At 38.6% G+C, this 25228-nt stretch overlaps 1 protein-coding gene across 1 annotated transcript in view; it reads right to left on the bottom strand.

Moving 5' to 3' along the window:
- DGKK (diacylglycerol kinase kappa) overlaps window positions 1–25228 on the bottom strand; it is a 182524-nt gene that overhangs the window by 109243 nt on the left and 48053 nt on the right. Inside the window, exons 3-5 of the mRNA XM_055121079.1 lie at window positions 17274–17384; window positions 14850–14930; window positions 12581–12685 (exon numbers count right to left, since the gene is read on the bottom strand). Coding sequence (XP_054977054.1) covers window positions 12581–12685; window positions 14850–14930; window positions 17274–17384 — 297 coding nt within the window. The remainder of the gene's footprint in view (window positions 1–12580; window positions 12686–14849; window positions 14931–17273; window positions 17385–25228) is intronic.

Raw genomic sequence — 25228 nt, forward strand, 5'->3', positions numbered from 1 at the left:
CAGTTATCTTCTTAGCACAACTTGGCTACTGTCAAAGTACTCCATAAGTGCAAGGGAGGGGACTTTAAGAGAAAGATAATTAAGTAGAATTTAAGATGTCCTTTCAAGAACATGGGTTAAGAATTATAAAGCACGGACCCTCTGCGCCTAAAGACTTTGATTCCAGAGACCTAACACATTCGGGCATCCAGCGCAGCTTCTTACAGCAATGCACTGGGAATGTGAGCTGGGCTACAACTCCGCGCTGCCCGGGGATGGATCTTTCCTCTCCACCCTGTCTTCCTGCACGGGAAATGGTGGAGGAAGCAACATCCACATGGCACGAGCCATCTTCTAAGACTCCTAACCCAGAGGTATACGGTTTTTACACTTGGGGCTCCTAGGGAATCATGGGAAGTGGGTGTAACCGGCATGCCCTTGGCCCAGATAAATCCAGAGCTGCTTAGAGCGAAATGGACCCTCTGCCCTAAAGACTTTGATTCCAGAGACCTAACACATTTGGGCATCCAGTGCAGCTTCTTACAGCAATGCACTGGGACTGTGAGATGGGCTATGCAATTTCTGGCAGAATCTTCCCTGGACTTTATACAGAAATCCAAAACCGTGGACGCTGCTGCATCCGCGCAACTCAACATCTCTTAATTGTCAGCAATGTGAAACGGTTCCTTTTTAGCAGGTCTGACTTGGGGGGGGGGGGACTCCAAATAATAACAGTGAGTTTTTTGTTGAAATATTGAAGGTAATCAAAGTAGCAGCCATTTCTCTGGACTGTGAACTAAGCAACAGCCCCATGCAGGCCAAGAAGAGGAAATATTCCTCTTTCCCGATTGTTTCCCATTTTCGGGGAGAAACGCGGCGTGGCATCCACCATACTATAAGGCGCGGGAAGGGGGATGAGGGGGAAAAAAAGAAAAAGGAAAAAGGGAAAATAGAATTATGTACTTGGAGCAGTGGGGCTACATATCTCCTCATTCTCAGCAATGGAAAACTAATTATCAAATGCTTCCTTGGTAGTAGGGCTGTCTTTCTTGGGGGTAAACTCCAACAACAATAGTGAATTTTGTGTTGAAATATGCAATCAAGGTAAAGAGAAAATGAAGTGAAATTAATCAGTTATACAGTTGGGGGTGAGGGGGTGGGGGCAGGAGGTATAGTGGGGTTTTTGGTGGTGGAATATGGGCACTGGTGAAGGGATGGGTGTTTGAATATTGTATAACTGAGACAAAAGCCTGGGAACTTTGTAACTTTCCACATGGTGTTTCAATAATAAAATAAAAGAATTATAAAACAAAGTCTGCCAAAAATAACTGATTTCAACTCTCTAAGAAGTTTGGTTTTCTCAGCTAATGAAATTTTAGTATCAGAAGTATTTCAAGTTGAAAGGAATGTGGAACTCATCTAGTCTGCCCACCTGAAGAACTAACTTTTTATCTTTAAAGCAAATTATAAAAAATATATACATATTTGAGGGGCAGCGAGATAGTATGAGTATTAATATGCTGACTTGCATGTGGCCACTCTGGTTCCATCTTCAGCACCACACAGTCTCCTAAGCATCACCAGATGTGGCCCTGTAGGCTTCCAAGCAACACTGAGGTAGCCAGGGTATTGTGAACACCACAAGACCCAAAATCTCACATTAAGCTATCTGCCTGTTTGGTGGATAATCATTAGGAGAAACTTCTGGTTTTCCTGAACCCATGTTGGGAAGCCCTCTAAAATAGATTAATATTTTTAATTGAGGTATCCGTGAGACCTTAAACTGAATAATTTATTTTAATTGTCATTTCATATGTACATTTAGTGAAATATTCTTGGGAAGCCCTTCAAAACAGATAATTTTAAAATTGGGATATAAGTGATACATTAAAACTGAATAATATATTTTAATTGTGATTTGATACAAAAATATGGTAAAATAATCTCCACAGTAAAACTAGCATATTCATCACCTTACCCCGTTAACACTTGATCTTCACCTTTCTACTTCACTAAGGCTGAAAATATTAACCCAATATGTGCCCAAGATTTATATTTAGATTTAAAAAACCTATTCTCAATATTACTATGAGACTTCAGCACCTTGTCCCCATTATCTAAATCCATCATGAATATTTCATGTCTTAGTTTTCTGACTATAAAGTCCTTAGCCAGCAGCCTGATTCTTTTCTACGAGAATCAGGACTCATGTGTTGGGTGTATGTTATATAATTCTTTAACGAATCCTTTTGCTTTCTAGATAAAAAATTTGTCGTGCCCTGGAATTCCTTCTCTGGTAAATGCAAATAGCCTAGTATCTGGACTGAGGCAGCTTACTTCCCTCTCCTTTGACCCCAAAGAGTAAAACGTCACCCCAAATTGAAATTCTGTGAGTTCTCTGAGTCTTAGGCTCCAAGGTTGCATAGACAAGCTTTCAGGCAGTGCAGATCAAGATAACTTCATAGTAGTGCAACATGATGCTGCCTTTGTAGGAGTGTCAAAAAGAGTTGCCCATATCAAGTAGGAACTCGCTGCCTCCTTCTAATTCCTGCAGACTTCCTAAAACCAATCCTTTACCAACATTTCCAGTTCTCATGGAATCGTTTATTTGTTGTTTAGTGAGAGGAAATGAACATCAGGATGTTTTATTTTATTTATTTATTTATTTATTTATTTTTGCTTTTGGACTGGAGGGATAGCACAGCAGGTAGGGCGTTTGCCTTACACGTGGCCAACCCGGGTTCAATGCCTCCATCTCTCACAGAGAGTCTGGCAAGCTACTGAGAGTATCCCACTCGCATGGCAGAGCCTGGCAAGCTACCAGTGGCATATTTGATATGCCAAAATCAGTAACAACAAGTCTCACATTGGAGATGCTACTGGTGCCCGCTAGAGCAAACAACAGGAAAACAGTGCTGCAGTGCTATATTTTTGCTTTTAGGGTCACACTCAGCAATGCACAGAGGTTACTCCTAGCTCATGCACTCAGGAATTACTCCTGGCAGTGCTCGGGGATGGGATGCTGGGAATTGAACCCAGGTTGGCTGCGTGCAAGGCAAACGCCCTACCTGCTGTGCTACTGCTCCAGCCCCAAATATTGGGATGTTTTAGTCTACCATCTTGCATATGTCACTATGAAAAGTTAATTTATTATACAACATCCTGAAAAGTTATTTAACGTTTGCTTTAACACCTCCAATAACAAGGAGTTTTCTAATTCATCAGGGAGCCAATGCCATTCTTACAGTTCACACTCCACATTAGAAGTTCTACAAGCCTCACAATGGAGACGTTACTGGTGCCTGCTTGAGCAAATCGATGAACAATGGAACAACAGTGCTATAGTGCTACTAGGTCAAATACCTAGTAGGAAAGAAACATACTAAATTTCAGAACTTTAAGAACACTGAGTAGATTCTTTGACTTAGTTCCCCATGTTTGGATACTTTCAAATAAAGGCTAAATTACCTGATTTAATAATATTTGAGAATTTAAAATCTGGAGTTTAGATGTATGTAGGATAACATAGCCTCAGGTAGTTTAGATTTATTGGATTGTTCCCATCACAGTGCTCCCTTTTCTCTGTGTTTATTTGTAACTTCTTTCTTTGTGCTCTGTTGACATGTAAATATTGTTTCTCTCTTCTCACTGAGTCCTTTGCATAATTTACTCAGAGCCATGTCCTTTTGTACAGGCACAGGAAGATAGTAGTAAATGCTATGCTTTTGTAACCTGGGAGTCATTTGACTCTACATGGCATTTTTCTTCTCGGCATCTGTTCTCTTGACCTAAGCCTCAGCTGCCCTTACTTCCTAGTACCCCCAAAGGCAGGGTCCCGATGAGGACAGGATGTACCCAGGGCAAGCAGTGAGTTATGTGCTACCCTGGCATCAAGATGGTCCTGGTCAAAGTGCCTAATGCACTATAAGTTAAGGGCGTGGTCGTGGACAAATGCTGTCATGATCCAAAAAGTAATGACTAGATTCGGACCCTGCTAGGGTTAGGAATGATTAATATGGCCTGAGCACTACAGTCTGAGTCTGTGGCAAGATGTTCCCTGGAGAGCTGCCCTACAAGCCTCAATGTATCTCTTACTGTGCCCATACAAAAATAACTAATATTGAGATGTTAGGGCTGGAGCAATAGCACCAATAGCACAGCGGTGGGCTTTCGCGTTTCACGCGGCTGACCGGAGTTCGATTCCTCCGCCCCTCTCGGAGAGCCCAGCAAGCTACCGAGAGTATCGAGCCTGCGCAGCAGAGCCTGGCAAGCTACCCGTGCGTATTGGATATATGCCAAAATCAGTAACCATAAGTCTCTCAATGAGAGACGTTACTGGTGCCCACTCGAACAAATCGACGAGCAATGGGATGACAGTGACAGTGACAGAATTAAGATGCTAGGAGGAGGAGAATGCCTCTAGGTGGTGTGTCCTTAGAATCTGGTGGGCCCTCAGGAAGGGTTTTCTTATGTTTGCTAGGTATGAGTAGGTATGTTTGCTAGGTATGACTAGGTATGCTAGGTTTGCTAGGTATGACTAGGGCCCAGAGAGACAAGTAAGGGCGGAGAGACTAATGAAAACAAAAGAAGAATCCAGAGAGCTGGGATGGAGGAATGAGGGGCTAGGAGAGACAGAAGGAGATGGGAATGAGCATTAGTGTGAGACTAGAATGGGGGTTTCAGAGAGACTGGAACAGGCACGTGGAAAGAATGGAATAAACGGCAACTGATCAATCGACTGGCTTGACCCCCAGAACCCAGGCGGCCAATGGGGAGAGTCTTTTACACCTAAGGTCCATATATATTCTCATTATCAATGTTCCATACAATTTATTAGAATGATGTAACTTGTAACCTTATTTCATTTATTTTAGTGTATTTTGGGGGATTGACCCAGGGATTCCTTCATGCAAGGACACATCCCTGGCCATGATAGAGGGAATCATCTAATTTAGTATTCCAGTAGCTTCATATATCCAACATTCTGCTTTCTGGTCTTTCTTTAAGTGCCCTAGACACAAACCCTTCATATGCCTATGACTTCTCTCATTTGACTTCATAGATCTAAGGTTCTTCCCTACCTCTCACTCAGTACCTGTTATTTGCCTTCCTCTTCTATTCTCATCCTGTTACTTAATTCTGTCTTGCTTTAATTATTTTTATAATTTTTCCATGATCTTATCATCTCCAGGTTTTCTGTTACATAATAAAGTTTGTATTTCTAAAGCATCTCTTTGACCACCTCTCTTTTTTCCACAAAGTATCTATTCTTTACCATAGCATGACAGTTGTACACAATCTGGCTTAATCTACTTCTGCAGATTAATTTACTAAACTCACTCCCAAACTCTTCTTCTCAAATGGAATCCTCCCCTTCCACTTTATTCCAAAACTATACAGTATTTTCTGAGGGGTTTTGACACATACCACTTTTTCTACTCCAGATTTCTCCTTATCCTTAATTCCACACCATAATTAAATCCTATTTTTCTTTCAATTTAATTATTAAATATATCCTTTATTAACTCTTTCAGAAAATTATAGTACTTATTTAGTGTTTCTTCTCTTGAACCCATACCACTTCACTGTTTGTTTCATTCATATGGCTATCATACACTTCCTTGAAAACTTTTTACTATTACAAAGTGTTATTTAACATTCATTTTAATATATTATTTCATGATTACCTAAAAAGTTGGTGAGATCAGAAATTAAGGCTAAATTTCCTTTTTCTATTTGTTTAGTTTTGGGCCACACCTGGTGTTGCTCAGGGCTTACTCCTGGCTCTGTGCTAAGAGATTACTCCTGGTAGATTTGGGGGGACTACATGGGGTGCCAGAGATCAAACCCAGGTCAGCCGTGTCCATAGTAAATTTCCCTCCCTGATTTACTATTACTTCAGCACCACGTCTACATTTCTTTGTGAACTTTCCTTGGCTACTGAACTGAACACCTTGTGAGGACTCATTCCTTAAATGTGTACTAATAAGTTATCCATTTATTTCATAACAGAACACTAAATCCTGGATTAGTCTTCCCTCACACTGACATAGAACTAGAAATGGACTTAGCCTATCTACTCAATTATGAAGTTCAGCCTGTAAATTCTGTAGAGAACTTCCCTTAAGGCAAAACATGGTTCACTCAAAAACTTCTTCAGTTTAGCCTAACCAACATGCTTTTAAAAAGACTCTCTCACTGCCTCCAACTTCAGATATCTCTAAACTTTACATATTTGATAGCTTTGGTTAGATCATAGTAAACTAGCAGGAGTCTCTGAACTGGGAAATTGTTCTGTACTAACTGCCATCATGTAATATTCAAAATATAAAAATGTTTTATCCCCCAGGACTTATTATGGTCCTCTAAAATTGCAGAACAGTTTCTGATGTGCCTTGAAAACTTAAAATTATGTAGTCCCATTTTTCACTTAATCTGTTTAAAGACTAGTGTCAGAAATTTGTATGGAATACAACCAAAGCAAGCAATGTTTGAGAAAATAAAAAATGACTACCTCCAAAATGGCTAGGAAAAATTTGTAGCCTTGGTGTTTCCTGACCATTATATAGCTTTTCTGAGGTGGCATTAATCTGTAACTGTACTCTCACGGTGATTCTCTAATTAAAAATAAATAAATTATAAAAAAAAATTCAAGTAGATGCCCTCAACAGTAGAATGACAGCAACCAAGACAGTATCAGTGAGATTGAAGATGAGCTGCAGAAAGCATACAGGGAACAGCATATAATGAATGGGAAAAGACCTCAAAATAGTGCAAGGGCAAATAAGATGGAGGATGAATTCAAGAGAAACAACACAATAATCATCATAGTAACAGAAGGACAGTGAGGCAACCCCAATGAAGTAGCAAGAGTTAAAGAAATCATTGTTTAGAAGTTTCCAGTTCTGGATAATGCACGCATCCATATCCAAGAAGCCCAAACATTAGCAGCTAAAAGAGACCCTAATAAAAAGACTCCACAACATATAATCAGAATAATGAATACCACAGATAGAGACATAATACTGGATGCAGCAAGGACAAAAAAGGAAATCACATACATACAAAGGGGCATCCCTTATATTTGCAACAGACTTATCATAGGAAACTATCCTAGCCTGAAGGCAGTCGTGGGATATAGTGAAAAAACTCAATGAAATGAACACTTCACCAAGTATACTTTATCCAGCTAAACTCTAGCTCAAACGTGAAGGAATGATACACTATTTCATGGATAAACAACAGCTCAGGAACTTCATAGTCTCAAAACCAACCTTAAAAGAAGGACTGAAGTGGTTACTGTAAGGCAAGACAAACCCCTGCAATCACAACAAAACTCTAGAGAAAGATGACATAAAACTCCATGACAATAATCTCTCTCAATGTCAATGGTCTAAATATACCAATTAAGAGACACAGAGTGGCAAAATAGATTAAATAACTTGACCCAACATTCTTCTGCCTACAAGAAACACATCTGAACAGTAATAACAAGCACAGACTCAAAGTCAAAGGATGTAAACCAATCCTCCAAGCAAACAACTCCCTCTAAAAAGCCTGGTGGCCATATTAGTATCGAACAACATAGATTTCAGGATGAAAAAATATTAGAAGGGACAGGGAAGACCATTTTTAATAATCAAGAAATATGTATATCGGGAAGAAATGACACTCCTAAACATATATGCACCCAACAAGGGCCAGCAAAATACTTAAAACAACTGATAGACTTCAAGGAAGACATTGGTAACAACGCGATAGTATTTAGAGACTTTAACACCGTCTTATCACATCTTGATTGATTTAAAAGACTATAAGTAAGCAAGGAAGTACTGGCTCCAAACTAAGAAATGGAAGAGAGAGGGCTAATAAATGTATACAGGCCTGGTAATCCCCCAAAAAGCAAATATACATTCTTTTACAGTACACAGGGAACATTTTCCAAAATAGACCACATGCTGGGTCACAAAACAGACCTCAATAGAATCAGGAAGATATAAATTGTGTATCAACTGTCTTTTCAGACCATGATGTACTGAAGATTATTATTATCTGTGTTAATCATACACAGAAACGGAGAATAAAATCAAACACCTGGAACTTAAATGACTCAATGTTAAACAATTAGTGGATGAAGACAGTTACCGGAACCTGTGGGACACAGCTATAGTAGCATTAGGAGGAAAATATATAGCTCTGCAAGTGTTTCTCAAGATGGAAGAAAGGGCCCTCATAAATAATTTGACTTCACAGCTTAAGATCTTAGAAAACGACCAACAAAAGGCACCCAACCCAGGCAGGATGAAAGAAATAATAAAACTTAGAGTAGAATTCAATGAGCTGGATTCCCAAGTAAACAATTTCAAAGATGAAACTAAGAGCTGGTTCTTAAAAAATAAACAAGATTGATAAACCACTAGCATGATTCCCAAGAAAGAGAGAGAAAAACCCTAATGAACAGAATCGGACATGAGAGCGGGGACATCATAACAGAAACCGAATAAATTCTAAATGTAATCAAAGATAACTGTGGAAGTCTATATGCCACGAAACAAGAGAATCTAGAAGAAATGGATAAATTCCTGGACTCCTATAACCTCCCAAGGCTCAACCAAGAAGATTTTGAATACCTGAATAGACCTATCCAAATCAAGGAAATTGAATCAGTAATCAAAAGTCTTCCCCAAAACAAAAGTCCAGATCAAGATGGATTCACTAGCAAATTCTTCCAAACATTTAAAGATGACCTATTGCCAGAACTTTACAAGCTTTTCCAGGAAGTTAAAGAAACAGAAACACTCCCAAACAGTTTCTATGAATCACATATCACCCTAATAACAAAAGCAGAGAGAGACACAACCACAAAAGAAAATTAGAGGCCTCTATCTCTCAAGAACACCACTGCAAATATCCTCAATAAAATATTAGCAAATAGAATCCAATGATTCATTAAAAATATCATATAACATGACCTAGTTTGATTCATCCCAGAAATGCAAGGATGGTTTAACATTCGTAAGTCAATCAATATCATATCAATAAAAGAAAAGATAAAAACCATATGGCCATATTAATAGACACAGAGAAAGCATTTTACAAGATCCAGCACCTGTTTATGATGAAAACTCTCACCAAAGTGGGCATTGAAGGAGCTTTTTCTCAATATAGTCAAGGTCATCTAACACAAGCACATGGCAAGCATTATTCTCAATGGGGTAAAAGTCAAAGCCTTCCCTCTAAGATCAGGAAAAAAACAAGGATGCCCACTCTCGCCACTTCCTTTCAATATAGTACTGGAAGTACTTGCCATAGCCGTTAGACAAGAAAAAGATATTAAGGGTATCCAGATATGAAAGGAAGAAACCAAGTTCTCACTATATGTAGATCACATGACACTATACTTAGAGAACCCTAAGGCCTCTACCAAGAAGCTCCTAGAAACAATAGACTTGTATAGAAAAGTCGATGGTTTTACAATCAATATCCAAAACTCCATGTCTTTCCTATATGCAAATAATGAGAGAGAAGAAAGTGATATGAATATAACAATCCTGTTCACACACATGCCTCACAAAATCAAGTACCTCAGAATCAGCTTAACTAGAGAGGTAAAAGACCTGTACAAAAAAACTACAAAACACTACTTCAAAAAATAAAAAATGACATGAGAAAATGAAAATGCATCCCCTCCACAAGCATTGGGGGAATTAACATTATCAAAATGGCAATACTCCCCAAAGCATTAACCAGGTTCTATGTGATCCCTATAAGGATACTCATGACGTTCTTCAAAGAAATTGATCAAACACTCATGAAATTCATATTGAACAGTAAGCCACCACAAATAGCTAAGGCAATTCTTGGGAGTAAAAATAGCATACATCATCTCCCGCAACGTCAAACTGTACTACAAAGTGGTAGCAATTAAAATAGCATGGCACTGGAACAAAGATAGATCCACAAAGCAATAGAATAGGGCTGAATATCCTTACAAACCTCCTCAAATATATGATCATCTAATCTTTCATAGGGAGCAAGAAATATAAAGTTGATTAAGGAAAGCCTCTTTAACAAATGGTGCTGGCAAAATTGGACAACTACATGCAAAACTGGACTCAGACCTCTACCTAACACTATGCACAAAGCTAAGATCAAAATGAATTAAAGACCTCAACATCAGACCAGAATCCATAAAGTACAATGAAGAAAATGTCCGCAAAACTCTCCATGACATTGAAGCTAAAGGTATCTTCAAAGATGAAACACCACTGACCAAACAAATGGATGCAGAGATAAACAAATGGGACTATCTTAAACTAAGAAGCTTCTGCACCTCAAAAGAAACAGTGAACAGAATACAAAGACAGTTTATGAAATGGGAAAGGATATTTATCCAACACCCTTCTAATAAGGGGTTGATATCAAGTATATATAAGGCGCTGATTGAATTCTACAAGAAAAAAATATCCAATCCCATCAGAAAATGGGGTGATGAAATGAACAGAAACTTTCTCAAAGAAGAAATTAGAATGGCCAAAAGGCACATGACTAATAATCAGAGAGATACAGATCAAAATAACAATGAGATGTCATTTCATACCACAGAGATTGGCACACACCCGAAAGAAATAAAGCAACCATTGTTGGCATGGATGTAGGGAGAAAGGGACTCTCCTTCACTCTTTGTGGGAATGCTGACTGGTCCAGCCTTTTTGGAAGACAATATGGACGTTTCTCAAAAAATTAGGAATTGAGCTCCCATTGGACCCAGCAATACCACTTCTGGGACTATATTCTGGGTGCCCTAAAACACACAGCAGAAACATCATCTGCACCCTTATGTTCATTGCATCACTATTCACCATAGCCAGAATCTGGAAAAAACTGAGTGCCCAAGAACAGATGAAGAAATAATAGCATAACTACACAATGAAATACTATGCAGCTGTGAGGAAAAATGAAGTAATGAAATTTGCCTATAAATGGATGGGACATCGAGAGTATCATGCTGAGTGAAATGAATCAGAAGGAAAAGGACAGATATAGAATGACTGCATTCATTCATGGTATATAATATATATATATACATATAGTAGAAGAATAATATCCATGACCAGGGTAAACAGGGGATTGGAAGACTGGTCAAGGATTGGAAATATCCACAAGTGTGTCTGGGGTTGAGCGTAGTTAAGATAGAAAAGAGACCAGTATGACAATAATAGCTTGGAATGACCATGCTGGAAAAGATCTGGGGATTAAAATAGGTAAGGGATATTCTTGATAACCTTGCAGTATCAATATTGCAAACACAATGCCCAAAAGCAGAGAGAGAAAGAGAGAGAGAGAGAGAGAGAGAGAGAGAGAGAGAGAGAGAGAGAGAGAAGAAAAGTGCGTGCCAAAGAGACAGGAAGGGGGTTGGGAATGGTGGTTTATGGTGGTTTATGGGAAGGAACCTGTAGACACTGGTGTTGGGAAATGTACACTGGTGGAGGGATGGGTGTCGGAATACTGTGTGACTGAAATCCAATCATGAACAGCTTTGTAGTGCTCTAAGATAATAAATAAAAACAAACAAAAAGTTTGAAAAGCATTTAATGAAGTAATGATAAAAGCCATTTAAATATGATGTAAGTGGAATTTTAAAAGTAATAGGGTAAGGGGCTGGAGCAATAGCACAGTGGGTAGGGTGTTTGCCTTACATGTGGCCAACCCGGGTTCGATCCCCAGCATCCCATATGGTTCCCTGAGCACCACCAGGAGTAATTCCTGAGTGCAGAGCCAGGAGTAACCCCTGTGCATCGCCAGGTGTGACCCAAAAAGCAAAAAATAAATAAATAAAAGTAATAGGGTAAATAATGCAAAGGAAAAAATACTTCCACAACTCCAATAAAGCCAAATTACACTGTTACTGCGTGTGGGGATCTAATTTAATGAAATTTACAGTTACATTAGGAAGATTTTGGTGTACTTTGCAATTATGCTTCAGGTGTCATTCTCTAAAATAAAAACACAAACTGGTTTCCAAAGTGGAGAGTGTTGTAGAGATGAACTAAATGAGAAAGCTTAACTTATTTTATTATATTTTATTTTACACAATAGGAATTTATACCTTTATGAATGGCATTTTGCTTTAATATTTGTTTCTAAATAAATTTCTTTATGATTTATAAAAAATAAAAATAAAGGATAAGTTTTCCAGTGATATTCACCTTTACTTCGTGGCAAGATGGTCTCTGCTTCTATCTTAATATCTCCTTGTTTTAAAAGTCACTGTAACTGTCACTGTCATCCGGTTGCTCACTGATTTGTTCGAGCGGGCACCAGTAACGTCTCTCATTGTGAGACTTATTGTTACTGTTTTTGGCATATCCAATACGCCACGGGTAGCCTGCCAGGCTCTGCCATGTGGGCGTGGTTTGATACTCTTGATAGCTTGCCGGACTCTCCAAGAGGGGCAGAGGAATCGAACATGGGTTGGCCTCGTGAAAGGCTAACGCCCTATCGCTGTGCTATCACTCCAGCCCGTTTTAAAGTAGCTTAACTAACATAATTTATTAAGTATTTACCCATGAGAGTTGTGTAAGTTCTCTATTTTTGTTACCTTATGAATTTCTCCCTGTTGTACAGTTTTTATGACATTAATCCATTCTTCCATGTCTTTCCGATTCGGTGCGGCCAAGGTAAATTTTTGTTCTGGTGTAATTACCTAAGAAAAAAGTCACATTGTTAGTTGGTTTCTTCTCCACAGCTTTGACCCTCAAAAAAGCCTGTTAGCTTTCCATGGAATTATATGTTTTACCAAACTTAAACCAAATTTCACTGTAAGAGAAGTCTGAGTCACTCATATGTCCCTAGATACCCACTCAATTTAATGATGATTTAATAACAACACATCAATTCATTTCCTATATGCTAAACACAGTTCCATCATACTTTATGTATATAATTTTTTAATATTTCTTTTAATCTCATGAGATGGAAGCGATTCTTTTCCTATATCACAACCAGAAAAAAACAAGACAGCAGGATTTGATTAAACTGTTCAGGACTTCCCAGCAATGTAAAAGGCTAAAATGGCACTTTATTCCACAGTGTGTCATTCCATGAGTACATGCTGAAATGAGGTTGCCTGAAAATCCGGTTTTCTTACCTGTCTTACCCTGTCTACTGTCTTACTCTGTCCACTTAAAAATAATAACAGGGCATATTTTTATCATGATATAATTTTTAAAGTCTAAGGAGAGAGTGAAACTGCAATGAGGAATCTAAAAATACAGTTTATATTTTTCCTTGTGCAGCGAAAACTTGTTGAGAATTTTATCATTGTTTCTTTTATTCCTATTTAGTGTAAGAACCTAGAGAAAGCTATGCAAACGTCTATCATTATAGGTCACTGTCAAGACTAGATATTTTCCGAGACAGCAGGAGGGAACCATAAGAGTGACATGATGGTATTGCTTCAGTGACCCTACTTGCCTTTGCCTCATCCCATTGCCACAAATTATGTCAGAACTCACCACACGAACAACTAGTTTACTTTACCTTTTGAGTGTAGTGCAGAATGATTCTATGATAGAAAGAACTAAGGATAAGGAATTGGGATAATAGCACTTATTTGGTTCATTGGTCCAAATCCACTTTTGTTAGGGCTGATGAATAGTGACTGTGGGTTTTTTGAGGGAGCATACTCAGGAATTCTCAGGTGTCGTTCCTAGCTCAGCACTCAAGAATCATGCCTGGTAGTGCTTTGGGGACCAAATGGGATTCTGGGAATCAAACCTACGTGGGCCACATGCAATGCAAGCACCTTATCCTCTGTGTCATCTTTCTGGCATCAATTCTGTGTTTTTTATAGGGGCCACCCCCTGTAATACTTGGTAGCCCAAGCCACTACCCATGAAAGCCAGGAAATGCTAGAAATCAAACACATGGCCTCAAACATGCTAGGCACGTAATCTAACATTTGAGCCATCTTCACAACTTTGTCTCTGTATTTTAATTTAACAAAAGGATAATCTAGCCCTTGAGATTTCTTTGTAGAGTGGTGACAATATGCATTGCCCATAAGTTATGTTTTTGAGAAATAGGTCATCAGAAGCCCCAGTTTTACCCTAACTTAGTATGATGCTTGAGATATAAATGAGAGTAAGGTCTCTCTTACAACTTCTTCTAAAGGAGAATGCAATGAAGACAATTTGTGGAAGCAGTGAATTGGGCTTGTTGTTCTTCAGTTTGGGAAGTACAACCCTCCATCTTGCTAAAAACGAATTTGTCTCCAGTGGTGAATTATATCTTTGAAGCTGGGCAAAAACAGTTTGGGGAGGATGTGAACAAGAAATTCCTAGGCAATATACTCTTGTCATTGTCCAGTGAGATTTCTAGTCTGGATTCAGTAAAATCATGAAACCTTTAAGACATTTCAGCAGTCCAAAGCCCAAGGACTTCCCTAGAATGTTCTCAAATTTCTTCAAGTATTTCAGCATAAGGAAACTTTTAGTTTGAATTTAGAGCCTTTTATGCATCCTCAGAGCAAAGAATGTCATGTAGCTTGATTATCATGGTATTTTCTACAGCATAACAGTCTCTTGAGATGCTCTCCATGACATTCTTCTACACCTTCACCAAGAAGACAGTCTTGTAATTGTTACTCCTCCCTACCCCTAAATTGACCCGGGTTTATAATATCTCATTCCCACTCCCATTATTAGGCGATAGAAATGTTTTCACAACAATCTTCAGCACTCATTTGCAATACTAAAGTGAATTTTCATACACAGTTGCGGGATCCCAAGATGCAATAAGTAGGTATGAAACTCTTCTCCCACCTAGCTTACATCCCAACCTATTCAGCCACTCCCATTGATACTTACAGAAAAAGTGTGACAAAGATTTCTACAGCTGCTTTCTGCTAAGACAACTTGAGAAAGATCAATTGTTTCAAACCGTGCAAACTGGGAAGACATAAGGAGAGAGAAAATGAAATTCCCTGGTTAATATGCTAAGATACCCTAAAAGATAAAACATGAATGCATACATGTACAGAGGCATTTTAGACAATTGTGATCCAACCGTTTCTTAAGCTTGAGTGCTGAGCAGTATTTATTATAATGAGTTTTCTTGGAGTGTTATGTGACAAAGATACAAAACAAAATATAACTCTTCCCACAACTTTTTGTGCATTTATAAGAAGGCCTGCAGAGTTAAAATTGTTCAAAAAGTAAGGGTTTATACTGAAAAATATAGTGGGATGTGATCTAGCTAGTTGTTGCTAGCACCATCCAGTTTGAGACTTGTATACACTGGATTATATACATCCTATATACATCTGGTATACACTGGCTTCACAGCTATGGTTCTACACTTGACTCAAGCTCTTCTGTTTAATTCTAAACTTTTAAATCATTTTGTCTTCTAAGTTTCATTTTGTAAGTTAAGTTCAGTGGAACACTGGATTGTTCACATGAGCAGAGGAGATATGCATAACATGTATATTGACCCATGTCTTGCCATTTTGTTTGCATTTATTTTGTTAATGATAGTAAAATTTCAGTAGGCCTGTGAGGTGTGAAAGTTTAGGGATGTAAAACATATCACATATATGAATGAACAGGTAAGGGGGCTGACACCCCTGAGACAGTACTTTCTTTTGAAACCAGAACTTGATCAAAGTAGGGAAAAGTTCAATGACATTATAAGAAACATGAATGAAAAAGAACCCCTATTATGTTTTTTTTACTCATGCTAAAGTCCTGTATTAGCCAAAACTTTATGCTGAAAATGATAAAAAAAAAGGACTGGGAAAGATATGGGCTCTCGGACAGCATTCCGAGAGCCTATTTGTCTTTTTCATTCCCCTCAGCATTAGAGAGTGCTAGTGAATGAATAAACATAAATATGTGAAATAGAAGAAGTTGGGCTAATTTTCTGCAGTTTTGTGCATAGGCAAGAAGAATACTAATGATTATACGAGATACTAAATATAAGGTATATAATTAGGTGCTTCTTATGAGATCAAAATGTTTGCTTTTGATACTATATAATAAACTTATGAATAAAGTTCCTTTTTAACCACACCCTTCCAACACAGATTTTCGCCAGTATATTTGTTTGCTTGCTTGCTTTGGTTTTGGGGCTAGAACTAGCAATGCTCAGGGGTTATTCTTGGCTCTGAACTCAGGAAATACTCTTGGTGGTGCTCGGGAACCATATAGCATGCCAGGGATTGAACCTGGGTCACCCAAGTACCAGGCAAACACCTACCTTATATGCCATCATTCCAGCCCAGATTTTCTCCAGTTTTTTTATATGTGCCATTCTACAGCGATAGCACAGCGGGTAGGGTGTTTGCCTTGCACTCGGCCGACCCGGGTTCGATTCCTCCGTCCCTCTCGGAGAGCCCAGCAAGCTATTGAGAGTATCCCGCCCACACGGCAAAGCCTGAGAAGCTATCCGTGGCATATTAAAAAACAGTAACAAGTCTCACAATGGAGACATTACTGGTGCCCGCTTGAGCAAATCGATGAACAACGGGAGAACAGTGCTACAGTGCTATGAATTGAAAAATATTAATAATTCTGTCACAGTATCACTGTCATCCCATTGATCGTCGATTGGGTCAAGTGGGCCTAGTACTGTCTCCATTCATCTTAGCCCTGAAATTTTAGCAGCCTCTCTTTACTCATCCTTCCCAACGGTGCCACATTAATAATTAAAATTGTGTGTTTTGTTTTATTGGAGGCCACACCCAGAGGTTGCTCAGGGCTTATATCTGGCTTTGTGCTCATGGATAACTCTTGCTGCAGCTTCTGGGACCATATATGGGTCTGGGGATTGAACCCAGGTCAGTCACATGGAAGGCAAGTGTCCTACCAAGTCTACTATTGCTACCATTGCTCTTGCCCCTATATTTATCTACTTTTACTGAGAATTATATTAAATAGAAAAGATTTAATGAAAAATAATTGTTTTATATTTTAGAATCATTAATAGTCCTTTTTGTCTTTAGAATAAGGGGCCCCAGACTTTTATTTTGCACTAGACCCTATAAATTATGTAATTGGTTCTGTGTATAACTAATTGAGGAATATAGAAATGGAAAAGTGAACAGAGAGCAAAGAGCTCCTTATTTGACCCAGAAGAACAAGTTAAAAGAAGAATAGACTTTAATTTTTACCTTCATATTTGCTTTTATTTTCCTATTGGCTAATCAACCGACACAACTATCTTCTTCACCAACCCTTAACTCAACTGACAAGATTTCATGTACAGACTATGCATTCTATAATTCATCTTACCGAAGGATGGTGTGCGAAGCACAGGTTTTGTCCTCGTACTAGAAAGTATCTAACCTTCCATCTCTGAAAAGAGTTGCAGCTCTTCAGCAGAGGTCCTTCTTTCAATATTCGCTGAAATATAGAATCATAGAGTTGAGTTATTAGATAAGTTTGCAAGATCATACTACTTGTTCTCTCATTTGAGAATATCAGATATGCAGCAGGTTCCATTTCCGCCATAACCTGAGAAATAATCCAAGAAGCAGGCAAGAAGAACACAAGGAAGTTAACTTGAACATTGGTTAAACTTGGATAACACATTCAGAATGATAATGACTCTCAATTTCTTATGAAAGCCCAAGAGCTATGAAGAACATACATATTTTTGGTGGGAATTGGAAGAAGTGACACAACACATAGGTATAAGAACATTCCTAAAAATGAAAATGTGGTAGGGAAAGAGGTTTAGTTCATTAAAGGCAGTTTTGCCAGAAGTATCCAGGTCTGGGTTTCATATCATATAGAGCCTTACTGTCAGTATATTTTTATAATATTCCCTTTGGAATACAAGTTGAACTAGATTCCTTCCCTACATACCTACAAGACTCCTGTAATTTCCTCACACTTTAAGAGTTGAACCCCAAACCCTTACCATGGTCTGCAAGGGATTGATGATCTGATAAGAAAGCTGAAAGGGTGCCAGAAAGAAACCACCTTCTAACTACTTTCTTTATACATCTCAAGGTCTCATAACTAAACAGGCTGACTTTAATAAAGCATAGACGCTATTACTACTATCGAGTAAGTTCTCAGTTTCACTATATGCTACAAACCAATATGCAAAACTACAATTTGGGAGCAGTTTTTCACTCATCAGCATAAACCCAAATCCATTCTGAATAGATGAAGAACTAGACTTAGTTTAACTCACCAAATTTATTATGGATTCTATCAATACTTAAATTAAAATTCACCAATGATGTCTGTAGGAGTTTTATTTAGGTATCAATTGATAATATTTTTAAAGCGAACGTTACATATTAAAAAATGCAAGTTTCAGGGCTGGAGCAATAGCGCAGCATGTAGGGCTTTTGCCTTGCACGCAGCCGACCCAGGTTCGATTCCCAGCATCCCATATGGTCCCCCGAGCACCGCCAAGAGGAATTCTTGAGTACATGAGCCAGGAGTAACCCCCGTGTAATGCCGGGTGTGACCCAAACAGCAAAACAAATAAATAAATAAACAAACAAACAAACAAATAAAAAGCATTTAAAAATACAAGTTTCCCAAATTTAAACCTCTGGACATCTGATAACAGTGGATCTACATTTTTTTTTTCTTTTTGGGTCACACCTGGCAATGCACAGGGGTTACTCCTGGATTTGCACTCACTCAGGAATTACTCCTGGCGCTGTTCAGGGGACCATTTGGGATGCTGGGAATTGAACCCGGGTCGGCAGCATTCAAGGCAAACACCCTACCCACTGTACTATCACTCCAGCCCGGGACCTACATTCTTACATGATAACATTCTGCTGGAAATCCAGTTGTTTTCTTTAGTTAGTGCAACTGACTTCACCACTTATTGACTTTGTAACTCCAACCTAAACAATCTTTTGCCACTCCCCAACTCCCTGAATATACCTTTCAGGCAAAAGCTTACAATTTCTGAAGTATCTACACATGACACTTTCTATAGATGACAAAGTGAGAGAGGTGGCTATTACTAGCATTATATGAGTGTAAGTGTAGTTTGTGTGTGAGGAACCTATATTGTGAAATGTATCTTATCAAGTTTGGAGTAGATAAACATTTATGTGTTTCATTTATGTAGGGAAAACTATTAGAAATTTAAATTTAAATTGTAAATACTGGTTCTATCTGTATCATCAACTTTGAATTTCTATAAATATCTAAATCTGGGATGAGGGAGGGTAAAGTTCCCCTAGTCCTTTTCTTTTAAACTTTATGTCCGTTGGAGAAACTTAAACAGCCAAGCAATAATTGTTTCTAAATAGCCCCCTGTATAAAAACTAATTTTAGACCTAAAAGCTAGTTTGAACAAGCAAAAGCTAAAAATCACCTCAAGTTAATAAATTATGTATATGCAAACAAACCTTTACCTCCTTGTTTACACTAAACAACAAGAATTTCAGACAACAATCAGAAGGGGAAAAAAACAATGCCTGAAGAGTGAGACTTGGAGGAAGAGCCCTTGCTTATCTCATAATACAAGTTGCAAGATTTTCTAGTTCCTGGTGTTACACAAAACATCTCTTCATTGGCTCCTCACCACAACCATGTTGCCTCTGATTGCTATTCAATAAATCTAAAAGTTGGACATTTCTATTTTCCTTTGCTAGTGAACCCCCAATTATAAAATGCAGAAGGACTCTACTTACTAGTTCTCAGATGACAAGAAAACAGGAAGTATCTGTTGGTTTGTGCACCACAGAGTGAACACAACATCTGCAAACATTGCTTTGAAAGACATGACCATCTATAGCAGAGAGTTGAAAGACATTCTAGAAAAAAGATAAATTGCAGCAGTAAAACTGCTAATGAACCTCCCTTAACGAGGCAAGTGGCAAATGAGTGAGACTCGAGTGCTACTCTATTTCAAAGTGATTGTCCAGGTAAGAATCTCCTATATCAAAAAAATTGAACACAAATGTTAAGAATATAGAGAAGGGGATTGATAGAGTACCGTAGGTAAGCCAGATGTTTTGCATGCATCCACCCCAGGTTCAACCTCTAGCACCCCTGAGAAATGCCAGGAATAATCCATGAGTGCAGAGCGAGGAGCAACCCCCAAGCATTGCCAGGTATGATCCAAAGAGTAAACACACACACACACACACACACACACACACATACACACACACACAGAAACAAGAACTCTAGTATACTGTTGGAAGGAATAAAAATTGGTACAGCCTCTCTAGAAAGTGGCATGAAGGATCCTTAAAAATATATAAAAATGGAACACACTTTAACTGGTGTTCCCTTCTCTATCTTAGCTGCCTTTTCCTCCAGCATGTGAGGCCAGCTTCCAAGCTGTGGAGCCAACCTCCTGGTACTTATCTCTACTATTCTTGGGTGCTAATCTCCCATTCTGTTACTTTATATTCCACAGATGAGTGAAATCTTTCTATGTCTCACTCTTTTTGACTCATTTCACTTAGCATGACACTTTCCATGTTGATCCACTTATATGCAAAGGTTATGACTTCATCTTTTCTAACAGCTGCATAGTATTCCATTGCAGTTTGAGGACCCGCTGGGGATGGGAGATGCACACTGAAAGTAGACTATAGATCAAACATGATGGCCACTCAATACCTCTATTGCAAACCGCAACACCCAAAAGGAGAGCAAGAACAAAAGGGAATGCCCTGCCACAGAGGTGGGGTGGGGTGAGGGGAATGGGGGGGGTTGGAGGGATACTGGGATTATTGGAGGTGGAGAAAGGGCACTGATGGAGGGATGGGTACTCGAGCATTGTATGACTGAAACATAAGCATGAAAAGTTATAAGTCCGTAACTGTACCTTACGGTGATTCACTAATAAAAATTTATATATATATATATATATATATGTGTGTGTGTATATATATATGTACATATATATAAATGGAGACTCCACATTACAATACCATGTTTGGCATTTATCTGAAGTATATGAAAACAGGTAGTGAATTTGAATGCATATGAATAAATAAAGAAACTAGCATATTTACTAAATGGAATGTTACTCTGCAATTACAAAGATGATGTTATACTTTTGGGGACAAAATAAATGGGACTTGAAGTGATTATACTGGGGGAAATTAGTAAGGAAATGAAAGTTTATTTCTGGGTAATTTCATTCACAGGCGGAGTATAAATAGTTAAAAATAAACAAATTGCCAAGAAACAACAAGAAAAGTTATACTCGGTGCAAACTATGTGCTTATGAGAGGAAAAGGATACAGGAGTGGGAGAAATAGGTAGAACGGTCTTTTGGGTGGTGGGATGTCATTTGAACTTTGGTGGTAGTTGGGATATTCTATGCAAGTTTTAAACTTTAAATTTATAGTATTTTAACCAATGATAAATTAGCTGAAAAACAAAATTGAAAGTTACTGATGAGTAATAAGAATCTCTCTGTCACACACACAGCACTCTTTAATTGATAAAGTGCCTCTGTTGCAAAAGAGAAAGATATTTAATTTATTTATGCTCTATGAAATATATTCTGAAATTCAGTTTTTATTGAATGACTTGCCCATACCTTTTTATTTCTAAGAAATTTTGAAATTTTCATAGACTAGAGACTGAACGCAATGGCCACTCAACACCTTTATTGCAAACCACAACACCTAACCAGAGAGAGAGAACAAAAGGGAATTCCCTGCCATAGTGGCAGGGTGGGGTGGGGGGAGACGGGACTGGGAAGGGGGGGTGGGATGTTGGGTTTACTGGTGGTGGAGAATGGGCACTGGTGAAGGGATGGGTTATCAAACTCTGTAAGGGAGAAACATGAGCACAAAAATGTATAAATCTGTAACTGTACCCTCACGTTGACTCACTAATTAAAAATAAACTATAAAAAAAAAAAAGAAATTTTGAAATTTTCTCTCTAAAATAAGAATAATTAATTCTTGTTTGTCACTGAAGGGATTTTGAAGTATCTTGGGGTTGAAATTTTATTCAAAAGAATACGTCTAGAGTGGGTGGCACTGGCCCCGCTAGCAGCCGAGATGTGATCCTGGGGGCCACACGTGTGTGGCCTCTCCGCAGCTGTACGAGCATGACTCCAGAGGCCAGCTAAACTACTATTAGTATGGGCAGCTCCTTGCAGAATGTCTCCAGACTGAGAACTAAGCTGCGGCCCCATGCCTGCCCAGGAGGGGAAAGGTATTTCTCTCTCTCTCTCTCTCTCTCTCTCTCTCTCTCTCTCTCTCTCTCTCTCTCTCTCTCTCTCTCTCTCCTTTTTCCTTGCCGGGGCGAAGGGCGTGGTGACCGCCATATTATGAGGAGCATAGATGAGAGTTACAAGCTTGCAATGATCCAATATCTGGAAGAAATTTCCCTGGACTTAGTTGCTAAAATACAGAAATCCAAAATCGTTCGGCCGCGATAGCCTCATATCTCTTCTGCGACCTCATATCTCTTCACAACAGGTTTGACTCTAGTGGGGAACTCCTAACAATAATAGTGAGGTTTTTGTTGAAATATTAAATGTAACCAAAGTAATGAGAAAGTAAAGTGAAATTTATCAGTTGGCAGGGGGCCAAGATGGGAGGTATTCTGGGTTTTTGGTGTTTTTGTTTTTGTTTCTGGCGGTGGAATATGGGCACTGGTGAAGGCATGGTTGTTTCAGCATTGTATAACTGAGACTTAAACCTGAAAGCATTGTAATTTTCCACATGGTGATTCAATAAAATTAAAAAAGTTAAAAAAAGATTACGTCTAATGCTGTTTAAAAAGGCAGCTAGGGACTAAGGAGGTAATTCAAAGGAATGTATTTTTAACATTTTATGTGTGGACAGTGGGTTTGATCCCTGGAACCACTTGTTTTTTATTTATTCCCAGATATGGGAGGGTTACAGTGGCAGGAGGCAGTGAGGAATAATGTTTTATATGTGAAAGTGTTGGTGGCTACTTTTACAGGCATACTGCCATTCATAAAATAATGTACTCTTGATTCAAACCGCCATGATTCTTGTGGCAATATTAGTGACTCTAAGGGTAGGATGAAGCTAGGAAGGGTCATAATATTCTTGTACATACTGAAGTGCCATGTAACCCAATTGATACTTGTTAAAGCAGAACTTACTACACACACACCTCTGTATCCTTTCTGCTAGTTCTAATATCAAACCACAAATAACAGTGCAATCTCTGTTATCTATCAAGGATGACTGTTTTGTAGTAGGAATAAATATGGTACTGAGTTTAAGCACAACAAAGATCTGCTGGTTTTATTCAAATCTGAGAATGCAGAATTTATCAAGGCATAAGTAATTCAGGTCCTGAGTTTAGCGTTTATGCAGTGTCTGTGCCTAAACATTGGGAGTGCTTTTCAGAAAAAGCTAGAGCTTTGGAAACTCTGCTCCAGTTGCCTTTTGTATCTTTCTTGATTAACTAATTCTCCAATCCATTATTTTCATAAATTCTTGCACCTTTTTACAAGTAATCTGTTCTTTATGATGCTCTACAAACTTAGAGTAATCAATTGACAATAGTGATGGAAACTCCTTCTCCATATTTATAAATTAGCGTTGTAGCATTGTCACACTGTCGTCCCGTTGTTCATCGATTTGCTCGAGTGGGCACCAGTAATGGCTCCATTGTGAAACTTGTTTGTTACTATTTTTGGCATATTGAATACGCCATGTGTAGCTGGAGCAATAGCACAGCGGGCAAGGCATTTGCCTTGCACATAGCCGACCTGGGTTCGACTCCTCTGACCCTCTCGGAGAGCCCGGCAAGCTACCGAGAATATCCTGCCTGCACAGCAGAGCCTGGGAAGCTACCTGTGGCATATTCAACCTGCCAAAAACAGTAACAAAAAGTCTCACAATGGAGACATTAATGATGCCTGCTTGAGCAAATCGATGAGCAACGGGATGACAGTGACAGTGAAAATATTTCAATGGGGTCTGTACCACAGCTTAATTTCATGTATAACAAACCTCTGCTGCTTAGTTGGGAGAAGGCAAGCTTAGCTGCATCTGGTACTACAACATTCTCCTGTGCTTTCCCAAATCATTCCAACATCTATCTAGTAATTTTTTTCTGTGACTTGTTGGGTTTTCAATGGATGATTTGCTAGATAAGTCTTTTACCTTTCCCAAGCAAAAGGAACTCCCAATACATAGACAAACTGTACAATTCCCCAAACAAAAAATAGGTAAACATCATGACATGCATTGTATACTACCTGTTATAAGTTAAGTACAATTCTGTTTTACTTATTCATGCTGTTCTTAGGAGGGAGGCTGGATCAAACTGGAGCGTGAGAGGATATCACTCCTCAAGTGAGAACTAGATTCCTACATTGAGCATAAACTAAGTATTCTGCATTTTTTGGTGATTTCTTCAGTTCCCATGTTGTGTACATCTATTTTATTTACTTTGGGGATGGGGTGATGCGAAGAAAGACATTTCCTAACACAAGCCTACAAAAGTTGGTTCAGAGCAACAATATTTGATTTGGTTAAAATGTAACTACGGTGCTTTAGGTTTTAAGAAAGGATAAGCCAGTTGCTTCAGCAAAAGTTTCACATTCATTCCCAATGACCCTGTTTATTTGTCAAGAGTCAGACAGATAGACTGGCTCCAACACGTATGAGCTGTGTGACCTTGAACAAATCTCTTAACCTCCCTGAGCCTCAATTTCCTCACCTGTTGAATAAGGATAATTCAATTTAAAACAAGTCCACTTTAAAACAGTGGACTTTAAAACAAGTCCACTGGGACCAATAACATGGCTCTTTTTGACACTTGTAGATTGTAGAGACAGCGACTTGTGTCACTGTCCCACTGTCCCCATTGAATAGAGCTTTTCTCCCTGATACCAGCAGACCTGGCTAGCTAAGGACAGCAGCAAGATTTGTAAATAGTCCTAATTTTTGCATGACTTTCAGAGCTTTAATCAGGTGAATTTGTGAGCAAGATGAGACTTTTAAGTAAATATTTATTTGTAACTTGGCTCTAAAAGAAGATGAGCCCTTTTATGCTCTTGTGCACAAGGACTATAGCTTCAAATCTCTCACACTGCTTTCTGTGTTAAAGAAATGGATCATCCATATTCTTACTCTCTATAAATAAAAAAGTTGAAAATGATGCTGTAGTAATTTTAGTAGGAAAAGGTTTTAATGATTCCTCCCATAATATTCAAGTTATTTTATATACATGCACAAGCATGTATATATATGCAAATATCCTATGTTCATGTAAATCACAGCAGTTTATGACCAATGTTCTGG

The sequence above is a fragment of the Sorex araneus genome, chromosome X, assembly GCF_027595985.1.
Source record: "Sorex araneus isolate mSorAra2 chromosome X, mSorAra2.pri, whole genome shotgun sequence".
Lineage (NCBI taxonomy): Eukaryota > Metazoa > Chordata > Mammalia > Eulipotyphla > Soricidae > Sorex > Sorex araneus.